Source organism: Ursus maritimus, unplaced genomic scaffold, assembly GCF_017311325.1.
Source record: "Ursus maritimus isolate PB19 unplaced genomic scaffold, ASM1731132v1 scaffold_17, whole genome shotgun sequence".
NCBI lineage: Eukaryota > Metazoa > Chordata > Mammalia > Carnivora > Ursidae > Ursus > Ursus maritimus.
In genome coordinates, this window is record NW_024424119.1 from 42,556,493 (window position 1) to 42,581,980 (window position 25,488).

Consider the following 25,488-nt stretch of genomic DNA (forward strand, 5'->3'; position numbering starts at 1 on the left):
GGAGCGGGGAGAGAAATTAATTGCCAACCAGGAGGAGTTGGGCTGTATTTTTCAAAGGTGGGGGGAGTGGAGCACACACCTTGAGGAGCGAAGCGAGAAAGAAAAGAAAAAAGCAAGTGGAAGGGGGGGCTCGCCCAAGAAGGGTGAAGAAGCGAAGAAAGTCGAGGCGCCGAGGCTCCCAAAGCTGGCAGCTCCGGGCGGCGGTGCAGGGGCGAAGGGGGGGGGGGACCGTCGGACATGCGGCTCTGGAGTTGGGTGCTGCGCCTGGGGCTGCTGAGCGCCGCGCTGGGCTGCGGGCTGGCCGAGCGCCCCCGCCGGGCCCGGAGAGACCCGCGGGCCGGCCGCCCCCCGCGCCCCGCCGCCGGCCCGGCCACCTGCGCCACCCGGGCGGCCCGTGCCGCGCGCCGCGCCGCCGCCGCCGCCGCCGCCGGGCGGTGCCTGGGAAGCCGTGCGCGTCCCCCGGCGGCGGCAGCAGCGGGAGGCGAGGGGCGCCGCCGAGGAGCCGAGCCCGCCGAGCCGGGCGCTCTATTTCAGCGGGCGAGGCGAGCAGCTGCGCCTCCGGGCCGACCTCGAGCTGCCCCGGGACGCGTTCACGCTGCAAGTGTGGCTGCGAGCGGAGGGGGGCCAGAGGTCTCCGGCAGTGATCACAGGTAGGCGAGGGCGCCCAGGCGGGTGCCCGGGCTTGGGTGGCGGGCCGGTTGGGGGCTTGCGGGTGTGTCTGGGCGGGAGACGCCCGGCCGGAGGCACCGAGGCGCCCGGGCGAGCTGCAAGCCTCACTTTGCCCCATCTGCGGAATGGGCGCACTCGGAAGGCTTTTTGCCTAGCCCCTGGGGAGGAACTCAGGGAGCGCTCCTGGCGGCCCGAAACCCGCACTCAGTGAGGGCTGGTCCCTGGGGAGCCCTGTGCCCCTACATCGTGTTCAAAATGGTCAGAGGGACTGTCTCTCTATGAGATGGAGGGGAGGATGACCCAGTAGGGATGCATGTGAAAAGAGGCCAGGGGATTATTAATTTCTTTGACTTTTTAATGGAGGTGAGTCCCCCCCCCCTCCTTTGGGCCCCTTACCCTGAAAGCCTGCAAGAACAGGGTTGTTGTGATCAGAAGGACTTAGAAGTCCTCGAAGTGCCCCAAAGTTGCCTTCTGCTTGATGCCTGCCTGTGGGATGCACCCTCTTCTCCCCTGCCACACACACACATGCACACACCCCCCGCCATCCCATGCCCTGGCTTTTAAAGCCCGCTGCCTGTCACTCGGGGCTGGGGCAAGACCTTACTGACGCACACCCAGCCAGTCTTCCCCCGACTCGGCTGCAGAACGGGGCGCTTTCCTCATTTGGGACTTTTACGAGCCCATAATGAATTTGAGTTCTCCCTCCTCACCCTCCCCTTCCCTGTTCCACAGCAAAGCCCATAGTGAAACCGGACACTTTGTGAGGGTTGCAAACCTTAGAAATGCTCCAACATCCATTTTCCCCCCTCTAAATGAATCTGTGGCCGTGCCTTTAATACAACTGGGGGGCGGAGGGGGCGGCGCTGGAGGAGAGAAGGAAAGTTTTGCCTCTTCGGACTGAGACTGGGAGATTCCCTTCCTGCACAAACAGTCTTGCCATGTCCTAGGACGTCTTAAAGTGAGAGTAGGGGTTCCCCCTTCGCTGCAGCCAGGAAACGTGTGGAGGCGGTTCGCGATCCCACCCCCTTACACACACACTTTCTTCGAAGGGAAAGCTGTGAGTTCTTCCGGCAGTTCTGCCTCTTTCTGTCTTGCTGTGGACTTTCTCAGACGTCGTGCTGACGCTCTCCGCCTTCCGTGAAGCCCATTTCGGGGGACCCAAACTCTGCGGCTATACCAGGAATCTGCCCCTAAAACTCCCAGTCTCCTGTTCCCAAACCGAGAGCAACAGAGTGACTTTCCCCACATCTGACGTCATCACATGCTATTTTTTTCCCTCTCTGTTCCCCCCTCCTCCAGGAAGGAGAGGGAAACTGAGCTCATTCACTTTTAGCTCCCAGGTCCTAGGCACCTGAAGTGGGGGTAAACTGTAGAATAGAGATAAAGTGTTATTTATAATAGTAATGATGGTAGATCATTCAGGGCTCTGGTATGTTTACTTCTCTTTCGGAACGTCGGAAAAGCACAGAGCCTGCTGCTTGTAGATGATGAAAAAGAAATATGAGTAGATGAGATTTTTCCTAAGCTTTACCTGTCGTGCTAGTGATTTGGAATGCTTTTCCTCCAGAGGGGAGGGCCCACGGTTATATAGGTATCATCAATGATATATATATTGCACCTGGGATTCCACAGGAGTCTGCTTTATAAATGTCTATAATTCAGACAAGGAGCCTCTCTTCACATGCGTTCTCTTGAGCACTCATTCACTCTCTCACACAAAGATCGTGCAGTAAAATACTTTAATTGGATGGGGGACGTTAGGTTATTATTGCTTGTATAAAATGCCTGGCCCATTTTATGTGGAAATAACATTCCTCTGAAAATGAAAAAAAAAAAGAAGAAAAAGAAAGAAAGAAAGAAAGAAAGAAAGAAAGAAAGAAAGAAAGAAAGAAGGAAGGAAAAGGCACTGCTGTCGTGTAGTACCAGAAAGCCAGGAGCTTTTCTCCCGAGGATTCTGGTGGATTTTTTCCCTCCCCTCGTTGAGTCTGAGCCAGAATTGGCGGTGTGTAAACACCTGGCCCTGAGCCAGAAAAGACTCATTCTGCGTATCCTCCACACGGTACCGACTGTTGGACTAAAAAGAACCTGCTTCTCCTTGAATTAAAAAGCAAACAAACAGAGAGGTTCTTTGCAGAAGCACTTTTTCGGCTCCTTGGTCCGTTCGTGTAAGTTCAGGCGGGGAGAGGCAGGGCCTAGGTGGGCAGCCCGGACGCCGGTGTGCCCAGCCACGTCCTGCCCGCCGCGACCTCCGGCGCCCGGTGTGCTGCCTGACCTCCGCTGGCTCCCTCTGACTGGGCGTCGCCACTTTCGTAGGAATCCCTGGTCCCCTATCTTGAGAGAGCAGGCATCTCTCAGCAGGGAGCGCGCTGCTATTTCAGGCAGAGGGTTGCTGCCTTGCTGTCAGGCCAGGCTGGCTTACATCACTCTTTGCTGCAGGATTCAATTGGGTTTCGTAAAGGTCTAATTTTACGGTGCTGTTAACCGGGTCTGTCGTCTGGCAGAGGCAGGCCTTGCCGCTCCTGGTAGGCGGGCTGTGCTCCCAGATCCGCCCGGGATGCTATTTCTGCCCCGGTTCAAACTTCACTGACACCAGTTCAGACAGGAGCGGTGGGAGAGGCAGGGGGAAGGAGGGAAGGAGCAGCGTGCTTCTGAAGCTCGGAAAACATGCCTTTTCTTTTTCCAAAAGGGAAGAAGAAGAAGAAGAAAAAAAAAATATATATATATACACACACACACACACATATAACATATATGTTATCAATGTGTGTGTGTGTATATATGAAGAAAGAAGAAGAAGAAGCAGAAAAAAAATATATATATATATATATATATGTGTGTGTATATATATATATATATATATATATATATATATATATATATATATATATATATATATATATATATATATATATATATATATATATATATATATATATATATATATATATATATATATATATATATATATATATATATATATATATATATATATATATATATATATATATATATATATATATATATATATATATATATATATATATATATATATATATATATATATATATATATATATATATATATATATATATATATATATATATATATATATATATATATATATATATATATATATATATATATATATATATATATATATGTATGTGTATATATATATATATATATATATATATATATTAATAAATAAAAAGGGAAAGGCTTAGGCAGGCAAAAACAAAGCCAAAGTTAGAAAGTGCTTGTGTACAAGCTTCTCCCGAGGGCCCACCAGTGATGGAGGGTCTTGAGGATTGAAGAATCCTTTAAGGCTACAGTGAAAAGGGGTCCGCAGGGGTTACCCACCCCCCTCCCCAACCCAGCCAGTTCTCTCTGTAGCCAGGTAGGGAGACACAGACAGGAGGGAGGGGTGCTGCTGGATGACACAGCTTCTGGATGGCAGGAACTCGGTTTTAATCTTGGGTGTGGGGCCTTCCAGGCCTTACCTCCCTCCATACACACGGCTGAGCGAACGTGTCTAGTAAACAGCATCACCTCTTCCCCCTCCCGGACCCACCACCCAGGCACAACCTTGCCTTCGCACACAGCAGTTTCGGCTCCCTTTCAAGTCCAGGGTGGGGGTGTTTTCTTCCACACTCTTTCGCTTTTGTCCCTCCCTCGTAGCAGGCAGGAGCCAGACCCCTGCCCCTGATCCCCAAAGGCCCCCTCCCCAAAACCCTCCAGTCCAAAGAAAGAGAAAGGAGAAGAAAAAGAAAACAATAGACTCAATTTGCTCATGGAGCAGAGGCCCCGAGCAGCAGTTAATCTTGTTAAAGTTTCTCCTGACGTGTTAGATAAGTGAATGTGGACCCCACAAGTGCTGCCCTCCTCCCTCCCCATCCCTTAGTGATCCAGAACTCGTGCTCTGAAGGAGAAAGGGATTTACCTGAATCCCGTCCAACACCTTTGCTTGCCACGCTTCTTTTCTTTTGTTCCAAATGTTGGACTGCTGAGTTTGCTGGCTAGTCAGAAGAAGCTTTTTATTTCCTCCCTTCTGCAGCCCCCACTTCTGACTACCACCTAACCCCCCAAGAAGAGTGCCTGCACTTTCCCAACTTCAGAAGTACTGTTAACGGGGAAGGCTGGGTTTCAAGGAGTCCCTCTGTTAACACAGCTCACCTCCAACTGCCGTAGTCACGTCCAGGGTCTAGAATATTGCAAGGGTTAGAAGCCAGTTTTTGCCATCAGGTTACCTGCGTGACAATCCACCTGTGCCCCTAACTGGCTGGGTGACCTCGGGCAAGCTAGTTGACTCCTCTGGGCTTCAGCTTTATCTACAAAGTGAGGATAGCAGAAGTACCTAGCCCTTAAGTGAGCTGACACATAGAAAGTGCTCGGCACTGGATTTGGTGTATCGTAAGTGCTCCGTAAACTTCACTCTTGTTATTGGACATGATTTTCCAGAGAGCTCAGTCTCACCCTTACGGACTGAGGACGCTTGAAGGCAGGAAGGAAAGCAGCTCTTCCTGCCTGCCTCCAGGGGGCCGGGCACTGGGCTAGGCACCTGCACAGGTCACCATCACAAACACCCTGGGAGGTGGGCATCACCTCCTTTATTTTCCAGACGAGACGATGAAGTCTCAGACAGTTGAGGTGACTTAGTCCACAGTCCCACAGGCCAACAGGGCAGCAGAGCCCAGATGTGAACTTGAGTTTTAATTGCCTGTTTCCTCTTCAGCAGTCTTTCTGGGGAGAGGAGACACAGTTCACATTCCCTTCTTTAGCCCTGCTGTAGAATATTCCCATTCCTTTCTGCATTTCTGGGTGCTGACCATGCACCTGCAGGCTTCAGAGGATAGCAAATGAGTGTAAATCTCATGTGGGACCTTGGATTTGACCTAGCAGGTCTGTTTTTCCTTTCATGCCAGATGAGGCAGACTGGCCTTGGAATATCTGTTGCCGGTTCCTGGCCGTGTGATTTGAAGCCAGTCATTTCTCATCTCTCCGTCGTTCTGTTTCCTCATCTGTAAAATGGGCATAGTGATCCCGGGAGAGTGCCGTGAAGTAAACATGCAGAAAGTACCTGGCACAGTGTCAGCTCCTATTAGGGACTCAGTCAGCGGTAACGGGATCCAGTAAGTAACCACATTCCCTTTTCCAGTTTGCTAACTTGACCTTCAGGAAGGCGGGCCTGTTTGCACTGTTACGGCGTCCCCTCTTGAGTTACTGGGGGAGTTTATCTAGAGTAGACCGTGTATCTCAGGGGACAGTTAGACAACCCCCCGCCCCCAGTCCCTCCTTTGCACTTTCGTTTCCTCTTCTTTGACCTACTTGGATGACCCCTTGGTGGTAAGAGCCAGAGGAAGTCTAGAACCACTGGACCAATGAATAAGAAAACCAGTTAGCACTGAAGAGAGCATGCACCCTCGGGAACAAAAGGCAGACAGTGGTTATAGTGGGGTCCAGGTCACAGATCTACTGTCACATGCCTCTTGCTCCTTCCCCAGATGCCCTCAACTTCCCCTTTTCCCCAAGCAGCCATTCACGGTGGCCAGCTGCATCACCCTCGCTCTTCTGCATAGAGGAAAGCAAACTTGAGGCTCAGAGGTGTGGAGCTCGAGAATGTGGCTCGTGCAGTGTCAGCCAGGCATGGACTGGGACAAGCAGCTCATTGTGCAACAGGGAAACTGAGGACCAGGGTTATACAGGGGCTAAGAATTAAACTATATTCACAAACTGTGCCCTCTTAAAGGGGCTTGGGAGACCATATCATCCAGCAGTTCACAACCCTGGCAACACTTGGAATTATTAGCCTTTCAAACATCCCAATGCTCAGGCCGTATCCCAGGGATGCTGATATCAGGGGTCTGGGGTCGGCCTGGGCGCTGGTGTATTTCAAAGCCTTCTCGGGTAACTTGGAAGGACCACCAGTGGGGAGAATCACGGATCCAGTTCAACGTCTCCTTTCTCTGCAGTAGGGGAAACTGAGGCCCAGAGCGGAAGTAGTGTTTCCCATTTAGTGAGCTGGTTAGTGGCTAAGACTTGAGAGAATTTTACCTGTCTCGGTTCTGAGTTGCCAAACACCAGAAGGGACCCTACCTTCATTCTCAATTCCCCTGCTGACCCCAAGCCCCTGGGTGCCATGGCCCTGACATTCCATTTTCCAGAGCCATTCCTGTGTGTGAAACTAGACTCTCTCCATCAGGGGTCCCCTCGAAAGTGCTAACACTCCTGTAGGGAGGTAATACTGAGGTGGCACTGAGTTCTGTGCATTTGATTTTAAATGAATCTGTCCAAGTGGTGGGGAGGGGAGCCTCGCTAAGAAGGCAGGGAAGCTCATTTCTGAGGCATTCTCCACTTTGCCCTGGGCTAGTTCAATAGGAAGGAGTATGTTCCTGTTATTTCCGAGCCCCACCATTGGAGACCACTCTGAAACCAGTCCTGCCTGTAGCTGTCTCAGATGAGGAGGGGGGTAGATCCCCAAGTGCCCTGGGCAGGAGGACCCCAGCTATGGCCGGCTTGTGCCTTGTCGACCTAAGGTCAAGGGCTCAGGAATCCAGCAAATGCCTGTTTCCCCCCTCAGCTGGTCCCCTTCCTTTCTTTCAGTGTCCCCATCTCTCTCTTCTTGCTGCGCAAAGGCTCTGCTTCATGCCTTGATGCACTTACTGGAAATGCTTAACTCTGACCTGTGGATCTTGGCCCCTTGGCTCCTTTGAAGACCTGAAACGGGGAGTCAGGAGCTCTGAGTTCAAGTACAGGCTTGGCCTCCTCTGAGCTGTGGGACCCGAGGCATCTACCTCAACCATGGGGGCCTCAGGGGACAGAATTTCAGGTGTGGTCACCTTCAGCATACCCCTGTCACGGGTTGTCACAGGAACCCAGTGAGACAGTGGGGGCAGAAGCTCTTGGCCAAGATCAGAACCCAGACCACGTGTCAGCAGGAGGAGGAAGAGGAGGGGCCAGAAAGTGAGAGATGTGAGGAATTTGTGCGATCAAGGTCATTCCTGGGAAAGCGCTTTCATTATCATTATTCACATTGCAAATGATAAATAGTGATCAAGGTAGCCAATCTTTCACACCTGTGACCTCACTGGAGCCCTTTGATGTTGGGACTTCACAGGCCCACGGAATCCTACTGCTTACTTGCTGCCTGACCTTGACAACTGCTCATTGGGCCTCCGTGTTCTCAGGGTGCAAAAGGTGGGGCCGGGATAGAATAGGGGCTTTCAAACTGTGCCACACAATCTTAGGGATCCCCTGGGGAGATGCTAAAGGGCAGGTTTCTGTCCCCCCCCCCTTTCCCTTCACCTTATTCTGTGTCAACTGTGTACTTCTATAAGATTCCATTTGAAGGAATGGAACAGAGTCTGAATGGACAGGGAACGACATGGAGGAATTATTGTTAATCCTCATCAGGTGTGGTAATGGTAATGTTATTATGTATACTTAAGGCCCCTAATCTGTTAGAAATGCATACCGAAGTATTTATGGGTTAAACTACATGATGTCTGTTCTGTTTGTTTAAAATGCTCCAGGAGGACACAACAAAAAAAGGTATGGTGGGTGTGCTAGGGAAAGGAGATCAGCAGACTGATAACAATTGTTGAGAACAGGTGATAGAAACGATGGGCTTCACTACATTTTTCATCTGTCCCTCCATGCGAGGTTAAGGATTTCCATAATAAAAAGTTAAAGATACATTAAGAGTTTGAGCACGATAGGAGGAGTTGAAACTCTTATATCTCTGCATGTTCTGTGAGCTGATAGGTGTCCCAATACTGAGGTGCCAGCCTGGGGACGCTCAGGGACTCCCCCAAGGTCACACAGCAGTCAGGGGAAAGTCGGGGTGCAGTCCAGGCTTCGGACACTAGGAGCTCCCTCTGCCCTCCTCTCTGCACTCTGGCAAACCCAGGTGACTGCTCGTCCTGGGAGAGCTTGAGGGAGGTTTCCGAGGTGTGTGTAGGAGGGGCCCGTGGAACCCTGCTGGTCAGTAGGAAGCTTTTGAGTGAGGACTTTCCTGGCTGGATAGAATTATCACACACACTGTGAAGCGTTTAGCATCTTTGATACCGTGCAGAAGAATCCCCCAGGATCTGTTAGTCATTGTGACAGTCCAAAACATGTGACAGTACCCACACACACACATTTCCACACACACCTATTTCTCACTTTTCTGGCTCCTCATTTCTCTCCATCTCCAGTTGCCCTGGGAACCTTCTAGAAACTCCTTGAGCTCTGGGGGAATGACCTGCCTCTGCCAAATCTCAAGAGAAGTTGACACTGTCAGGAAACGGGGGAAAGGAGCCCAAGTATTTTGTAGTGGTTGATCATAGGACACCAGAGTCAGATGGCCTGAGTTTGATTTCCTGACTCTCCCACCTGCTAGCTGCATGACCTTGGGCAAGTTACTTAATATCTCCAAGCTTCACTTTTCCCATCTGTAAAATGCGGATAACACTGGCTCCTACTTCATGGGGTTGTTTTGAAGATTAACTGAGCCTCCATGTGGAAAATGCTTAGTAATGGAATCGAGCCCGTGGGTAAGCACAGTAAACGTTAACTCATGTTGGTGTTATGTGTGACCGACCCTTGCCACCTTGCCATGCGGTCGTTCTAATTCTCTCAATAACTCTGTGAGTTGGACAGGCTTATCTCCTTTGGCAGAGCCAGGGATTGACTTTCCCTTCCTTACGATGCGGGGAAGATACATTACTCTCGTCTTAACATCAAACAAAAAGTAAAGTGAAAGGCCAAACTATAAGCGCTGTATTGTTCCGTATTATGAAAGCAGTGTGTCCTCATGGTAGAGAATCTAAGCAATACAGATCAAAACAAAGGGCACAGGAAGAACGTGTGCATCCCCTGCCTGGGCGTCAACGGTCATTACTGAGTTCTTGCTATGTGCCAGGTACCGTGTGGGGCCCTGAACCCCAGAGCACTGAGCATAGGAGGAAGATATCCCTGCTCTCAAGTTTATGTTCAGGGATGGGGAAGGAGGTGGACGCAGAGTATAAGTGAGTGAGTGACTAGTACATATTTATGTGCTCATGAAGAAAAATAGAGAAGGAAGTCTGGGGCACATTGTAGGGTAGGGTCTTAGGAGGAGTGAGATTTGGATGGGTGGTCAGGGGAGACAGTAATGAGAAGAAGCATTGGGGAAGAGTCTTAAGAGTAGACCCAAGGCTATCTAGAGAAGACCATGGTGTATTGGAGAAGGAAGAGCAGTGGACTAGGAGCTAGGAGATGTCAGTTCTAGAGACCCGTCCAGTCATTAGCTCACTGTGTGACTTTGGACAAGTCACTTTTCCTCTTGGGGGCCAATTTTCCTCACCTGTACAGTTGGAGTAGGGGTGACTTTATCTTTGCCCTAGAGACCCTCCTAGCAGAGATCTCCTAGGATTCTATAATCCTAATCAGGGCTGGCCTAAGACAAAATTGTAAACTTGGCAATAGTTCTGGTTTTCTTCCAGGTTTTGGTGCATTTTCCTCCACTAGGTGGTGCCTGTCCCCCTCGAGGGCCGGTGCCCACACACTTTCTGCTTCCTCGCCCTTGGCAACACTCAGTCTTGAAAAATGACCTGGTATTCCTTCTTGCTAAGGTTTCATTGACTGACAACAACTTAGAATGTTGCTCTTCCATGGACATATATATACTTTAATGTCTCCCCGGAAAGCTTTATATCAAAAAGCAAATTTACTAATGGGTAGCATTTTAGTCAAAGACTGACTGAAGACATTATTTAGGTAATATTGGTACTTCCCAATAGCTGGAAGCCATCTCAGTCATGTTGCTAGTAATTACTGCCACAAATACCCAAAAAACTCACTGAGTCACCTTTCCAGTGGTCATTTACTTGGCTTATGGTTAAATTACTCACTTTTCATAATTTCTCTCTCTCTACAAAAGCCATTTCAGGCAAATTCCAGGGCATCATGGTAGGCCACTCACCTGTTAGTCTTGCTCATCATGTTAACCAGATTATTCCATGAAGTAAAATACTAGAACTCCATGGTCCATGGCCATCTGTTAGCCTGTTTTCCTTCAGTCCCCAGCACTGTCATGGATGATGTACCTCTTGTTCCTTCTTGTCCCCCTCCTTCCTCTCTCTCTTTCTATTCCTCACACTTAACACATTTTTTTAGGCCACTTGGATTTATCTTAAAACAAGAAAAGGAACTTTTTTCTTCCAATATTATTTGCCACAGACCCAGAGTTCGTGGAATCTGGAAGAGTAGGAGAGGTGACCCTTTTTCAGTTTTAGAGAACCAGAAAAGTTCCCAGGTTCCAGTTCATTTGGAGGAGACAGAGACAGAGAGTCTTGAAGGTGGGAGGTCACAGCTTGGCATCCATGGATATAATTATGGGGAGCACGTCCACCCTATGCCTTCAAGAAGCTCATGGTCCAACCTGGACCTGTCCCCTTGGCAGTCAAGAAGTTCCTCCTGTATCTGTCCCATTCCGTCTTTTCTTAATTCCCGTTGCTCTATAAACATGAAATGTGGCTGGGCAGAATATGACCAAATGTGTTCATAAGAAGGCATTATTTCCTGCAACGACATTGTAGATCTTTCAGCTACAAAGGCTGATGAAAAAAATAGAAAAAGATGTGGTAATAGACCAATCAGGGACCTTGTTCTAAGAGGTGCAAAGTACCTGAGCAGAAAACCTAAGAAATGAATCCAGACTGTACTGTTTTGTGAACTAACAATTCGTGTAGTAAGTCCCAAGAACCCAGGTGTGTGAGTTAGAAGGATGTGTCGAAGCCATTCTTCTCATAGATGAGAAACTGAGGGTTGGTCGGGGAAGGACTGGTCCAAGTCAGGGAGCAAGCTGGGTAAGGTCCTCCGTCCTCTGAGGCTTAGGCCAGGCCTCTGCCGGCTTGTCCTCTGACTTTGCGTCCTTTCCCATCGAGTGGTCGCCATCTCTCTGCTGTGGAGCGTCATTCATCTGCAGGCTTTGCTGGGCTCCAGACTCATGGATCCACTGGACATGTTGACATGCACTTCAGACTCAGCATGCCCAAAGCGGAGTCATCGTTTCTCCAGAATCCCTTGTGTTCTCGTCTGGTGTCAGCCACTCTCCATAGATCCCCCACCATACTCGGTCATTCATTTCTGTCTATCCTGCCCTCCTTAGCATTTTTATAGCCAGTCTGCCCTCTTCGTGGCTTAGGCCCTCTGCACCTCTTGCCTTGACTGTTTCCTGAGTATTGTAAGCCTGCCTCTCTGAGCCTCAGTTCCTTCACTACACCCCTTCAGTCTCTCCCCCGATATCCAACAGTCAGTGTTTTCCAAAATGCTCATCTCTAGCTAGAGGCCCTTCAATAGCTCTGGCCTTATCTGCAATTCGCCCCAGATTACCTTGGGCGCTTTTTTTTTTTCCACACTATTTTTTAGTGGGTGTGTTTCCTATATTCCCCTGTGCCATTTTGCAGAATATGTCAGCTTCTACGGGATTCTGCTCAAGACTCCCTTCTTCTGGGAAACCCTCCCTAACTGTTCCCCACCTCTCTAATCCAGCTGTCTCCACGATACCGTCTGCACACATGTACCAAAACACCTGGAATTCTTTATCACATTTAATTTTGTTCATATTTGGGGTCACCTCAACTTCTCCTCGCCTTGCACGGCCTCTGGCTTATAAAGGTACCGTGTACATTTCTGCTTAATGAATGCACGACTGGATAGGAAAACCAGCTACATGTCTAATGATTCCGAGAGAAAGAACTCAGGAACCTCAGCCACGCTGCATTACGTAACCAAAGCACACGACCGAACTCGTGCGTCACACTCAAAAACATTACGCAGTGGTTAACTCCATTTCCCCTTGAGCGAAGAGGTCAGAAGGGAAAAGAAATCTGGCCTTCCAAAACAGAGGGGAGGGGCAGTGCCTTACATGGCTCCGCAACTCACGTTTGGTCCTCTCTAATCCAAGCCACATTTTAGCCTTGGTCTTCCCCTCTCAGCCCCTCGCCTGTTTGCAAAGGCTTTGTTTTGTGGGTGCGCTGCAACACATAATCCCCAGCTTTGCTCTCCTCTCAGATTTCCCCCCTCCCCCTTATCAGGTTCTTACTGCGCCTCGAGTGTCCTGGAAGTCATATCTGTTGCCTGGGTTTTCATCCATTTCCCTCCTTCCTGATAGGGGGGCCTTTCCATCTGCTTCCCTTGATCTTGTGAGACCTTGTGGTGACCTCAGGATCTGGAATCCTCTCTCTGCTGTTTATGTACCCTTGGGAGAAAGTACGCATTCTCAGCAATAATAACAGTAATAAAAGCAGCAAGCTTATAATGAGCACTTACTATGTGCTGGCACTGTGCTGAGTGCTACACTTTGAACCCTCTGAGTTTGGTTTAGAAAGTTACATGACTTGCTGAAGGCCCCACAGCTAAAGGGTGGTGGGACTGGGGTTCAAACTCAGGCCAGTTTAATTTTATCTTTATCCACAGGCTTAGAGCACGGCTTGGAACACAGTCGTTGTCCAGTAAATGTTCCATGAGAGAATAAATACATGCACGGATACATGGATGGTGGAAGGAAGGAAGGGACAGAAGATGGTATTCCCGGTGACTAATGCAAACCTTTTGAGATTGGTTGTAGAATGCAAAGGGAAGAGATGGAGGGTAGGAGAGATGGAAAAAGAATCTGAATGAACGTTACAAGATTTCAAAGACAGTGGCTAAAAAATACCTTTGGTATGCAAAATAAATTTTATTTGCAGGTGACTTTGGAACAAATAAAATTGACGTCCATGAGAGCAGGTCTCACCTATAAGTAGTCTGCTGGGAAATAGACACTTATTTGAAGGCTGCTGTCTGCCAGAAACTTTTCTGAGCTGCTTGTTTGGGAATCATAGCTTAGGTCCGTTCCCCCAGCACAGAGACCCACCGTCACCCTCTGAGGAGCGGCCTGATGCTCTCTGAGCTGAATCTGGGGTGTATGGAGGTGATCGTGCTGCATGAACCATGGGGTTCCGAGTGGGAGAATGACCTGGAGTGGCAAGGCTGATATTGTGGTGTGTTCTCACTGGAGCCGATTAAGCCCCCATAGTGTCGGTAGTAAGCCCTCAGGATGACTCCTTCATACAACAGCCCCTCTGGGCTGATGAGATCTGATCCGCAAAAACAAACAAATACCACACCTGGTTCATCCCTTTCGCAGTGACGTTTGCACCCTGCTTTATCAAATATGCTCAGTGTACGAATGGAGAAACTGAGGTCCAGGCAGGTTAACTTATTAAATTAAGCCGATTTGATGAATGTGAAGCAGCAAGTTGGCAGCAAAATCATAACGAGAACGCCGATCTCTTGACTTTCAAATCAGTGCTCATTCCATCGGATCACTTTATGTTCCTTTGGAGAAACGGGGGGGGTGGGGATGACAGTTACCTCTGTGGGTTCACATTAGTGACTTATTAGAAAACATCATACAGCTGTTTGGTAACTTGAGCACTTCTTGTGTGCCAGGCTCTGTCCTTGGCATTCTGTGAGGTTCAGTAGGAGATGGCAATTTATTAGAAGTAAACCAACCAACCTACATATCTTCCTTCCTCTCTCCCACCCGTCCACCCACCCCACCTACTCACCTATCCATCCGTCTGTCCACCCACCCATCCACCCATCCACCCACCCATCCATCCACCCATTAATGGATGGTTATCAAGCACCCTTTAGTCGCTGTGTATTATACATTGAACCAGGAGGTGGAGACTAGAAAGAAGTACAGGGCACAGTTCCATCCCTTGAGGAGCTCCCAGTCCTAGCAGCGGAAGCAGACTGGTAAACAGATACAAAGCATCATGGTAACTGCTATAACGAAGCAATTAGTAGAGTCCTGGGGAAGCAGAGAGGCAGAAACACTGTGTTCTTGAACACCCGTGTTTATTACAGGGCTAGAAAGCATTCTGAGCTTTCAGAGGCATAGAGGCCCCTTCCACCTGGAAGGGGCAGGGACTTCCTCTTGGAGTAGATGGCATGTGTATGTATGTGGCGTGCATGCTTTGCCTTCCATGTGGTTCTATCACGCATGCCGTTTTAGATGTGGAGCCATAAATCGAATTAGAACAATAAACACTTTTTGATTCTTGTCTCAGCTGAGGACATTGGCCCAGAGTAGCTTTGAGGAGCATGAGACTAGGAAATGATTAGACAATTCCATCCATCACCATCCGAATCAAGTCCAGCAGCCCCTTATATCCTCCCTTCATTGCATTTATCACGCTGTTGTGTTTGCCTTCGTATATGTCTGTCTCTCCCCACCTGTCTCCAAGCTCCTTAGGGGCAGAGACCATTTCTGTCTTCATCTCTGTTTATTCCTCGCTTTAGGACAGTACCAGCCCTGACCCTCTCTGCTCAGAAAACTGTGTTCAGTGAATTGGAGATGGCTCCCAATAAGAGAGAAGACGGGGTGACTGGAAATGGGTGCTGTGAAGGAAAGGCACTTTGAGAAATGGCAGCATGGGCCCCAGTAAGGGCCAAGCAGTGAAGGCAAACATATTCTGAACGGCACTAGCCGTTAGATATTTCCTCATCTCTCTGAGCTGACCAGTTCCCTGTGTGTGTTCTTAACCACTCTTCCCTACTGCTCTGCCTCCCTGTCTGCTGAGCCAGGGTACCATTCTGTTTTAAGGACTTTTCCCCATGGTTTTCTATCAGCTTCTCCAGCCCCATCCCTGGAGAGAGCTGCGAAGAACCAGGTGTAGTTGTGTAGGATGCACCTGTGCTCCTCCTGCCACCCTCACCTGTGCCTTGGAGACGGCCCAGAAGGTAGGGTGGTGGCAGGAATCAGGTCTGCTGTGCTCAGGGCACCTTCCCAGGGCCTGGCACATGGCAGCAGTTCAGCAAATATTTCTGGGGAGATTTCTGGATGAAAAAATGATGTAAATTTACAACACATCTGGGCCAATTTGCTCAGGTTGGAGATGAAGAATCAGATGTCCAGGCGAGGCAAGAAAATGATCCCAAGTTCCATCCCTAAGTAGAGCAGAGGAGCAGTAGGGCCCAATTCTCCTGACCATTCCTTCTGTTCTGTCATATTGGGCTGGTGTTTGGGCTCAGCCCTTTGAACTTGGTCACACAGGGTTCAGATCACTGAATCCTGCCATTGGACAAGTCCTTTTACACCTGAGAAGTCTGAAGCCCAAAGAGGGGGAGAGATTTGTCCAGGGTCCCACAGCTTTGGAAGTGATAGCACCAAAGCTTCCAGAAAACCTCCGTGTATTGCCACATGGCCAACAAATAGATGATATGTGCCTGACGCTGTTAGAGATGCGGTAGCGAGCATGCAGGTCCATGCCCTCATAGAGTTGACATTCTTCTGTGAAGAGAAAGACAGTAAACGAGTCAACAATTGTCAGGTCTTGTGTGTTAACAATGATGAGTGATAAAAGTGGGTCATTAGAGAAGACTGGAGTAGAGGGACTTTGGTTTAGGTGGTCAGGCTGAGGTTTGAATGACAGATGAGGAGGAATAAGCCATATGAAAAGATAAATTAAGAGAGTTCCAGAGAGAGGGGGAGAGCACAGCTAGCATGCAGACCATGAGGCAGGGAGAGTTGAAGATGCTGAGGGAGCAGGTGTGCAAGCCACTGGGAGACAGGTGTCCGCGGCTCAAGGCAGTGCAGGTCGTGGAATCTGGATTTTAATCCAGATGAACTAGGAAGTTATGGGATTTGGTGATCACTCTGACCTTGAAGTGGAGAAAAATGACATGAGGCCAAGAGTAGCATCTCAGTTATACCATGATCAAGGTGTACATTGATTATTGATATTATTTTAGTAATGACTTAGTATTTTGGTTAATATCATTACCATGCATTTCCTTGCTCATACCATTACCACTTAAGATATCTGAATAGCACTGATTTTTTAGATGAGTAGAGAAGCAGGGTTTCCTTGCACCCTCTGGGAGGACTTGGACAGATTTGTGAACCCTGAGAAATCTTCTGTAAAAACTTGAAGGTGTGCACATTCTTCTGGGGAGAGGTTGTCATCAGTTTCATAAAGGGGCTATGGCGCCCAAATGATGACTGAAATGCCTAATAGCAGGGGGCACATGAGGTCATTTCCTGAAATCTGTACCCAGCTCTAAAACCTGAACGCTCTAGGATATCTGTGAAAATGAGAATGTTGACGTTGAGTTGTCATATCAGACTGAGGAATTGCACTTTCCTTCATCTGTACCCTTGCTGGAGTAAATAGAATTTAGGGCTTTTTTCCCTCTGAGGAGAAGTTAGTTAATTCCTTAGAAATATAATCTACAGCTTTGTTTATTCAAACTCTGGTCTGAGTTTCTCCAAGTTTTAAAATAGGCAAGTACACTTCAAATGTAGCCTGGGGGGGTCCTGACCATAATTATTCACGGTGGACTTTCCCCGTGAATCTGTGAATCCAGGTATCCATCCACCCTTCCATCCGTGCATCCATCCACGAATCTATCAGTCCATCCAACCATCTGCCTCCCTCTCCCTCCCTCCTGCTCTCCTTCCCATCCATGCATCCATCCACCCTTTCATTTCTCTAACATTCCATCAGTCCATACCCTCATCCATCTACCCTGCCATCCATGTAATCTTCCGTTTACCAGGCTGTGTGCTAGGGCTGGGGCAAGCGTTAGAAGACTCCAATTCTTCTTCTTAGGCCCTCTGAGTCCTTGAAAAAAAAAAAAAAATCCCCTGAGACACCTCCACTGAATCTTTGCTTCTACTAGACTACAATTTGAAAACCCCAGTTTAGGAGTTGAAAACTACTTTGAAAAAATTCAGCTGCTCTGCTTGCATAGTTATATAATTATAAGTATTCCCAGCAGTGCTCTGAATCGGCGTCTAGACTACTGGAGGCTCCTTTATCAACACTAATATTTTAGATCAATAACAGCTTCCACCCATAGGTCAGCAGGTGGTAGAAAACCAATAGAGAACGTGAACTAGTGGCAGGGATCTTTGAGAAAGGGCAGGCTTCATAAAGGGAACAGAGAAGGGAGCTGCCAGTCACTTAGCTCCTGGGACCGTCTTTGCCCACAACCCCCAAGGCCCTTGGATGGTGGTTCTGAGCCTTCGTGCTCCGTGTGTGCCCCTGGATGCATGATGGAGCAGGAAGCCCTCGTGGCATGGGGTTGTTTCAGTTTCCGAAGCATTTTCGACATGTACCTATCATATTCCCAGTCGCCTTGTAAAACAAGCATTTTCATTTAATACAGTGAGGTCTTTGTATTCTCAACAACAAACACATGGTCTAAGGCTCTCGGACACAACCTGCCTTTTTCTGCAACGCCACCCCCCGCCCCACTCTGTCCGCCCTTCCAAAGCCCAGTGTCAGCAGAAATATCTGTTTACAAACAAGGGCTCCAAGAGCACAGTATCAGGAGCTCAAACAAACCTCTAAAATATGTCCGCAGCTCCGTCCTTGGCATCCCTGGGAACAGCGTGTATCACTGGCAGCCGCTTTCAGGGAAGGCTTTCTGCCTTTCCATCTTTCCAACTGTCTTCGTGTCTGGCTTCCTCTGTCTCCTTCCACTTATTCATTAAAACCATGAGGAGCCTGGACTGGAGAGGCAGTCGGATGCTGGCCCGGGCCTCGTGGATATCAGGAAAACAGAGCCCAGACAGGGGATGCTTGCAAGCAGTGAGACAGACTCAGACACATCTAGCCTGTAGTGTCATCCAAAGCAGAAGCTGATTGAAGAAGAATGATTAATGGGGTAGATGTAATAGTCACATGATCATGCCGCTCTCAGTCATTTTTCGGTGAAGATCAGGATTAGCAGTGGCTGAAGTCACTCTTTTGCCTCTCCCTTGAACTTGAGTCTTCTATAGCTCCCTATTACCTATACACAGTCAAGAGAGTAGCCAACACAGTGAGCATGTAATACGTGCCAGGTACTATTTTGAATACTTTGTGTGTATTGAGTCTTTAGTCTTCGCAGTGACCCTCTGACATAGATACTGTTCCAGTGCTAGGTTTCCAGATGAGGGAACTGAGGTACGAGAAGGCTAAGTGACATGCCCAAGGTCACATAGCAAGTAAAAATTGTAGAATCCGTCCTTAGAGTCCATGTTCTAGCCACGCCCCCACAAACATCTCCAGATCAGGTCTGAATTTCTTAGCCCCACATTTGGCTTCCCCCCCAAACCTTGTTGCTTACGTAACGTTTCCTAGTTCCTTATATCTCAGTTTCTCAACCTCAGCCCTGTTGACGTTTTGGAACGGGTAATTCTTTGTTGCAGGGTGTAAGTATTGTAGGGCGCTTAGCTTGACTCGATAGATGTAGTAGCGACCTCCACCCCCAGTTGTGATGATCAGAAAATGTCTGCATAACTAGTACCAAATGTCCTCTGCAGTGTAAGATCTCTGCTGGTTGAGAACCACTGACTTACGTGGATTTTTTTTTTTTTTTTATTAAAGAGAATGTGTTCCTAGAACACATATCCCCACCTCCACGCTTTTTCACATTTGGTTTTCCCCTTGACCTTTCAGTGTCCTTGGCCTCCTCCCCATCAGTCTTCTCTGTTCCAGAGTCTTTCAGTGCCTCGACATCTTTTAAGCCAGAGAGGAAATGCTAGCCTGTCTGGGTTACTGATCTGCTTTGTTTTTATGCTTTTTTGTTTAAAAAATGATCACCACCTCCAAACTTTCCATTTAAAATCCCCTAAAGATTGCACAGCAGTCTTGAGTTAAAAGCTCAGTTCGTTTCATGATTCAGTGATGTCTATTGGGTCAACCATGTGTCAGGTCCCAGGCTAAGCACTCTGAGTAGGAAGTCAAGGAAATGGACTACCTTCATCCTGAGAACTTACGTGATAGGCTCTATGAGCAGAAGAGAAGATTCTGGATAACTCTGTGCCCTCTCACAGCTGAGAAGGTGGGCAAACCAAGCCCCAGAAGGTAGACGATATTTGATCAACATCAACCAGAGACCAAGCTGAAGGCTGAACTAGATCATCTTCCACCTGGTGGAAATTAAAATTCTGAAGTCCCAGGGAGGTCTAACTACCGTTTATCCCTCTAGAGCCTTAAAGTTGAATCATGATGCACGATTTTCTGGTGGATATTAAAACAGTAGAAAATTAATATCTGAAAAGTCTGTCAGTCCTCTCTCTTCAAAAGTTTGCTTGCACTCCATGCTTTCCATTATAGGTCTTAAGTCTGAATGACTCCAGATTGCCCCATGAGCACTGGGCAGGGAGTCCTGAGACGTGAGTCCTGGCTCTTTCAGCAATGCGACCCTGTTGATAAGAACACCGTGATCCCAAGCTAACGACCCCCCCCCCGCCCCGCCTATGGACTCTTTCTCAAAACCACCAAAGATTCCCTGTTGTCTGTGGAATGAACTTCAGATCTCTTGGCATGCCCTTCACAGCCCTTGGCACTGTAGCCTCAGGCGAATTCATTTCCCTCTGCTACTCTGTGCACCCTCAGTTCCATCGAGAACAGAGGTCTTTCCCCATCTCCAGAGCCCCCTTCCAGTGATAGCACAGCTCCCAGCCTTTGCTCATGTTCCACCTTCTTCTGGAAGGTCTTCGCCCAGCCTCTCCTACCGAGTCGCTCTTCCTCCTGCAATGCTGTTCTTGTGCCACTCATCCAGGAAACTTTCCCTGAGCCTTCTTGTCTCGTCCGAATCAAGTGTTCCTTCCATTGAGTTCTGTTTGCTCATACTTCTACTAAAACTTACTCTGTTATACTTTATTTATGGAAAATTAAGAACTGCCCCTTGTCCTCACACAGTCCATTTTCCCTTAGCTGGGAAGCCTAATTGAGAAGTTGTGAACATGAACTCTCACGCCTGATTACCTGGGTTGGAATCCCACCTGTGTTACTTGCCAGTGAGTCACTCAGGCTTGGGCAAGTTGTCTGTGCTTCTTGGAGCCTCTGTTTGTTCATCTGTTAAGTGGGAAGAACGATTCCACCTCCCTGCGTGGATTGTTGTGCGGGCTGCCTGAGCTACCCTGCGCGGTTTACCACGGTGCCTGGGACGCAGCAAGCGCTAATTCCGGATGGCCCCGGCCAAGCGGAGCAGAGTGGGAATCTGCCTGTCTGGCCGCATCCTTCCTTATCTCGTCTTGCCATCGCTCTCCCCGAAAGGCTCACCCCTGGCTGTGTGGGCCAGGATGAGGTGATGGCAGGCTCACCTGAGAGAGGAGCTTTTGTTTCCAGAGCTCAGCCCACACTGCCTGGGGTGCATTTTTACATAAGTTGCTGTGGGTCTGCATTGGTTATGAAACGTACAGCACTTGGCTCGCCCACGTGGGAACCTTCTCCATCCCTCTCAGCTCCTTAGGTTTGGCGGTAGGTACTCAGCGGCCCTCCTGGTGCTGTTTTGTAGATGAGAATCTAAGGTTCAGATGTGGACCCAAGGCTGCCTCATCTACTCGCGCTGCCAGCATGGTACCTGAAAAGCAAGGTACTTTTTGGGGCCAATGGCTCGGTTTCTTGAAAATCAGAAAAAAATAGTCAATATACTCATATGGATTAGGTAATGATGAATCCAGCCTCTTGGTTGTATACATCTTCATGCCAATGTGATTGTAAAATATAATTCTATATATTTATGGAGGAAGGGAAAAGTGCCCAGGGCCAGGAAAGTCATGTGACCCTGGATGAAAAGGCATTTCCCCAAGATCAATAGTATGGTAGTGGCAAAGCAGGGCAAAAGTTCATGGCTTAATCACTCCCAACTTAGAAATCTTTTTTTTTGTTTTTAAAGATTTTATTTATTTATTCGACAGAGATAGAGACAGCCAGCGAGAGAGGGAACACAAGCAGGGGGAGTGGGAGAGGAAGAAGCAGGCTCATAGCGGACGAGCCTGATGTGGGGCTCGATCCCACAACACCGGGATCACGCCCTGAGCCGAAGGCAGACGCTTAACCGCTGTGCCACCCAGGCGCCCCCCAACTTAGAAATCTTATCCCTGCATTTTTAACAGACTCCCTAGAAATGAGTTCACCACAGTCTTCTCTTTTCCCCGATGAGGAAGTGGACCAGAGAGGTGTGCAACTTGCCACAGGTCACACAGCTAAGTTATGCTTCCGTGACTCCTCATTATTACTTTTAGTATTTTACACAACCAAGCCTAGTGACTACAAATGCAACACCCTATCATACAGATGGCGAAATTGAGGCCCAAATAGAAGAGGCTTTTTCCCAGTGTCACAAAGATGCCACTTCTGCCTCCAAGTCAGAGCTCTTGTTTCGGTACTCTAAAGATGGTTTGAAACTTCAGAATCTACTCAGATTGGGTTTCCTCACAAGCCTTGGGCATATTTCATTCATTCATTCATTCACTCAGTCACTCATATATACGTTCATACATTCAGCAGATGTATACTGAGTGCTTATGTTCTGGATACTATACAGAAGGCTCTTGGTACAGAGTTGGTGAACAAACATGTACTCTTTACCCTCTCAGTGCCTCACTCTCTCCATTTGTGTGAACAGAATCATAGTTTCTGTTTTTCTTCCTTTAGAGAGTTCTGAGAAAAGCAAGTGAAATAATTAAGACTCTTTGTACTCTTTAAAATTTCAGGGAAACGTGATGCTTCCTGTATTGTTATACCCAACAGAGTGTATAATCAATATAAGGAAGCTTTAAAAAATGACTATATGAAGAAATAATAATCAACTGATTTTAAAAGAATTTTTGCTTGTATTTATTCATAGAAAACATAAGGCATTGGTTAAGCACTTAACGTTGGAATCAGAGCTAGGTTCTAATCTTATGTTGTTACAAGTCAAAAGACCTTGCCAAGTCAAGAAAACTGAGTCTCACTTTCCTTATCCATAAAATGGGACCAAGAGAACATATAGAGTAGTTTTATAATTCAGTGAGATGAAGCACATAAAGTCCTTGTCCTTGAACATGGCCCATCATAAATGGTCACTCTCTGTTTCTCAGTAGGTTCATGTGGCTGTGAGTGGCATTAGAACAAATCAGAGATCCTAGGGGTAACGTAAGGAGGCAGGCATGATAAGAATAGATATTCCTGACTGCATATTATTAATTCCTACTATCTCCACATTGCAACAACAGGAGGACCGGTAGTAGCATTAGGGATTAGCGGTCTCTCACAAGAGAGTATAGCCTGTGTCTGGTCATGCTCCAGAGAATGTCTGGGTTGAGCTTGATACAGTAGATATCCTATGAAGGTGTGTTGAATGAATCCGTGAATGGGTAAGTGGATGCACCAGACAGGACCGAGGGATGTTAATATGGGGAACAGAAGAGCCAGGGATAATGCAGTCAAAAGCCTCAGGCGTCTTCACAGCTGTCCTGGGCCAGAGGGCACAGGATAACTCCGTGGGTCACTGGAGACCAGATCCTGGACCGCTGGGTGGCAGGGAAAGGGCGGTGATTCGGATTCACTGAAGGAGAGCACTGAGAAATGCTCAAAGGTGCAGAGGCCTTCTTCATGTGGCCGAGTTCTCGAATCCTGAAATATGAGTGCTCTCTTGTAAGATGTTGTACGGGAGATTCAAGCAGGAGGTTAGGTGTTAAATGGATGATATCATGACCTTTGAGGGAACCTGCAGCCCTGACTAGGCCCGATTCCATGAATGATGAAGCGTAAGGGCTTGGGACCGCTGTGAAGAATGTGGAGGGCAGGATGGAATGGTCCTTGAGAAGTCACTGTCCCTGAGGTTTGGTGAGTGAGCAGGGAACAGCTTGTAGGTCCTCAGATCAGACCCAAAGTGGGCTCTCTTCTGCAGGGTGTCTCCAGCTTCACTGCCTAAGTCTACCAGGGTCTGATTTGTGCTAGGGGAACCTTTCAGGGCAAGCAAACAGAAAATGCAGGAACCCCTCTCTCTTCCTCCTCCTCCTCTTCCTCTTCCTCTTCCTTTTTTCTTCTTTGTCTTTTTCCTCTCGTCTGCCACTTTTTTAAAAAGAGTTTATATGCTCCAGTCTCATTGACAATGTGTGAAAAAGAGAGCAAGGCACGTGCCTTTCTATTTCAGAGAAGAGTGTCAGAAAGGATAAAGTTTAACAGCACAGAAGAAGGGGGGAAACCTGGTCCCAGTTCTGAGCGAAAGGAACAGACATCCATATCAATAAAAAGTGTAGCTGGCGTGCGTCACGTGCTATGCAAATGAGTGTTTGCATTCTCTCACTAAATCCTCAAAATGGCACTGTGCGTTAAGTACTGTTATTATCAGTTTACAGTTGAGAAAACTATCAGGTAGGTGAAGGGATTTTGCCCAAGGCTACATAGCTGACGAGCTGCACAGCTGGGATCCCGACGGATAAGACTTCATAGTACACGTGCTTAAGGCGTGTTACGCTGTCGCGCTCCTGTGCCAAGTCCTGGTATGTTCGTTAGCTCATTAGTTCCCTCTACAACTGGCAGAGGTAGATTGCATCACCCCATTTAACAGATGAGAAGACTGACGCGAGAAGAGGTGTCCTGACTTTCCCAAGGCACACAGTTGGGGAATGGTAGAGCCCGCACTGGGTATGCATTTATTGCTCTGTGAAAACCCTCACGTTTCCATGTCCACACAGCCTGCTTCTGTAGGAGCAAAGGAGGCAGGCAGTCAAGAACCCGAGGGAGACATAGGTGCACCTTGAGCCCTCAAGAGCACTTTGCCGGCCCAAACTCACCATGAAGTCTGTGTATTAATAAAGCTATGGGTTTCAGGCACCCGTAAGCACAGTCTTGTCAACCTTGCCTTACCTCTGGATAGCCTTAAATAGTTTACAAGGAAATATGCATTCATTTAACTCCTTTCTTTCTCCAGTGAGTTCTGTGAAGGACATAGGATAAGACTTTTTAATCCCTGAAGTACACGTGGGAAGGCTGAGGCTCAGAGAGTTGAACTCCTTCAAGGTCACCCAGCTGGTAAAGAAGGCGAGCAGATCCACGTAATGAGAGGGCTTTCAGGTAATGGTTCCCAGCAGGAGAAACGAGGACAGGGACAGAGCAGACACACTCGCCACTGCGGGCACTCTCCCCACTGTGCCGTGCCCCCCTGCAAAGGGAGATCTGGCCCCACAGGCTCACCTGCATGGCCAACACATGGGGGACACCCGAGTGAATCCTGACCTTGTGAATTCCTCCAGAGAGTTACTCTTGGTGCTCTTGCCTCTTACACCAGGAGGTGGGGATGTCTAGAGCTCAGTGTAGTTTGGGATAAGCCTCCAGCCAGGTATGATATATTTCAAACCTCCTCCTTCTACTGAGCTTAACATCAATCCTTTGAGCCGAGGTGGGCCCAGAGGGTGAGGATGCTGGGGAGCAGTCCCTCAGGTACCCACCCCGGCGGTGTCCCGGCTCTCTTCTGAATGCCTAGTGCCGCTGAGTCCTCCGGGGTCATTTTGGTGGGCCTCCCCCCGACTGCACCAAGTGCAGGGACCATGGGTATACTTAACCCAAATCTGTCTGTTTTAATCACTGTCCTCTGGACAGATATTGCTCTCTCAAGCATTCCTCTGTGGCTTTGATACCAGCCATTAAATCATGGAAGGGAAAACAAAACAAAAAGAGACCAGCTCCAACCTTTAGCTTTTAACTTTTTTAGCCTCCTGAAAGAAACTAGATTGCTGACCTAATTCCCCCCTTTGTACCCCCATCCTCTCACCTCTGCTTGTATTCCTCTGGCAGATGTCCCACAGCAAGTGGACATCCTTAAGTTGGGAGGTCCTGAAACTGCCTTCCTTCCCCTCTACCTCTTCGTCCATGACCGTATGTCTCCCACAGTGGGAACCAAGGCTGGGCTGTCTGAAGGACCCAGGACCTCAGAGTCACAGGGAGTCTGGGACAGAGGGAGAGGTCTCTATGGCCATCTGGTGTAACCCTCCTACTTCATAGGTCAGGGTGTGAGGAAGCCCAGAGAGGGGGG

At 48.3% G+C, this 25,488-nt stretch overlaps 1 protein-coding gene across 1 annotated transcript in view; it reads left to right on the top strand.

Moving 5' to 3' along the window:
- Positions 1-237: 237 nt before the first annotated feature.
- PAPPA (pappalysin 1) overlaps positions 238-25,488 on the top strand; it is a 236,192-nt gene continuing 210,941 nt past the window's right edge. The window contains 2 exon segments of the mRNA XM_040631792.1: positions 238-398; positions 400-650. Of these exon segments, the coding sequence (XP_040487726.1) occupies positions 238-398; positions 400-650 (412 nt within the window).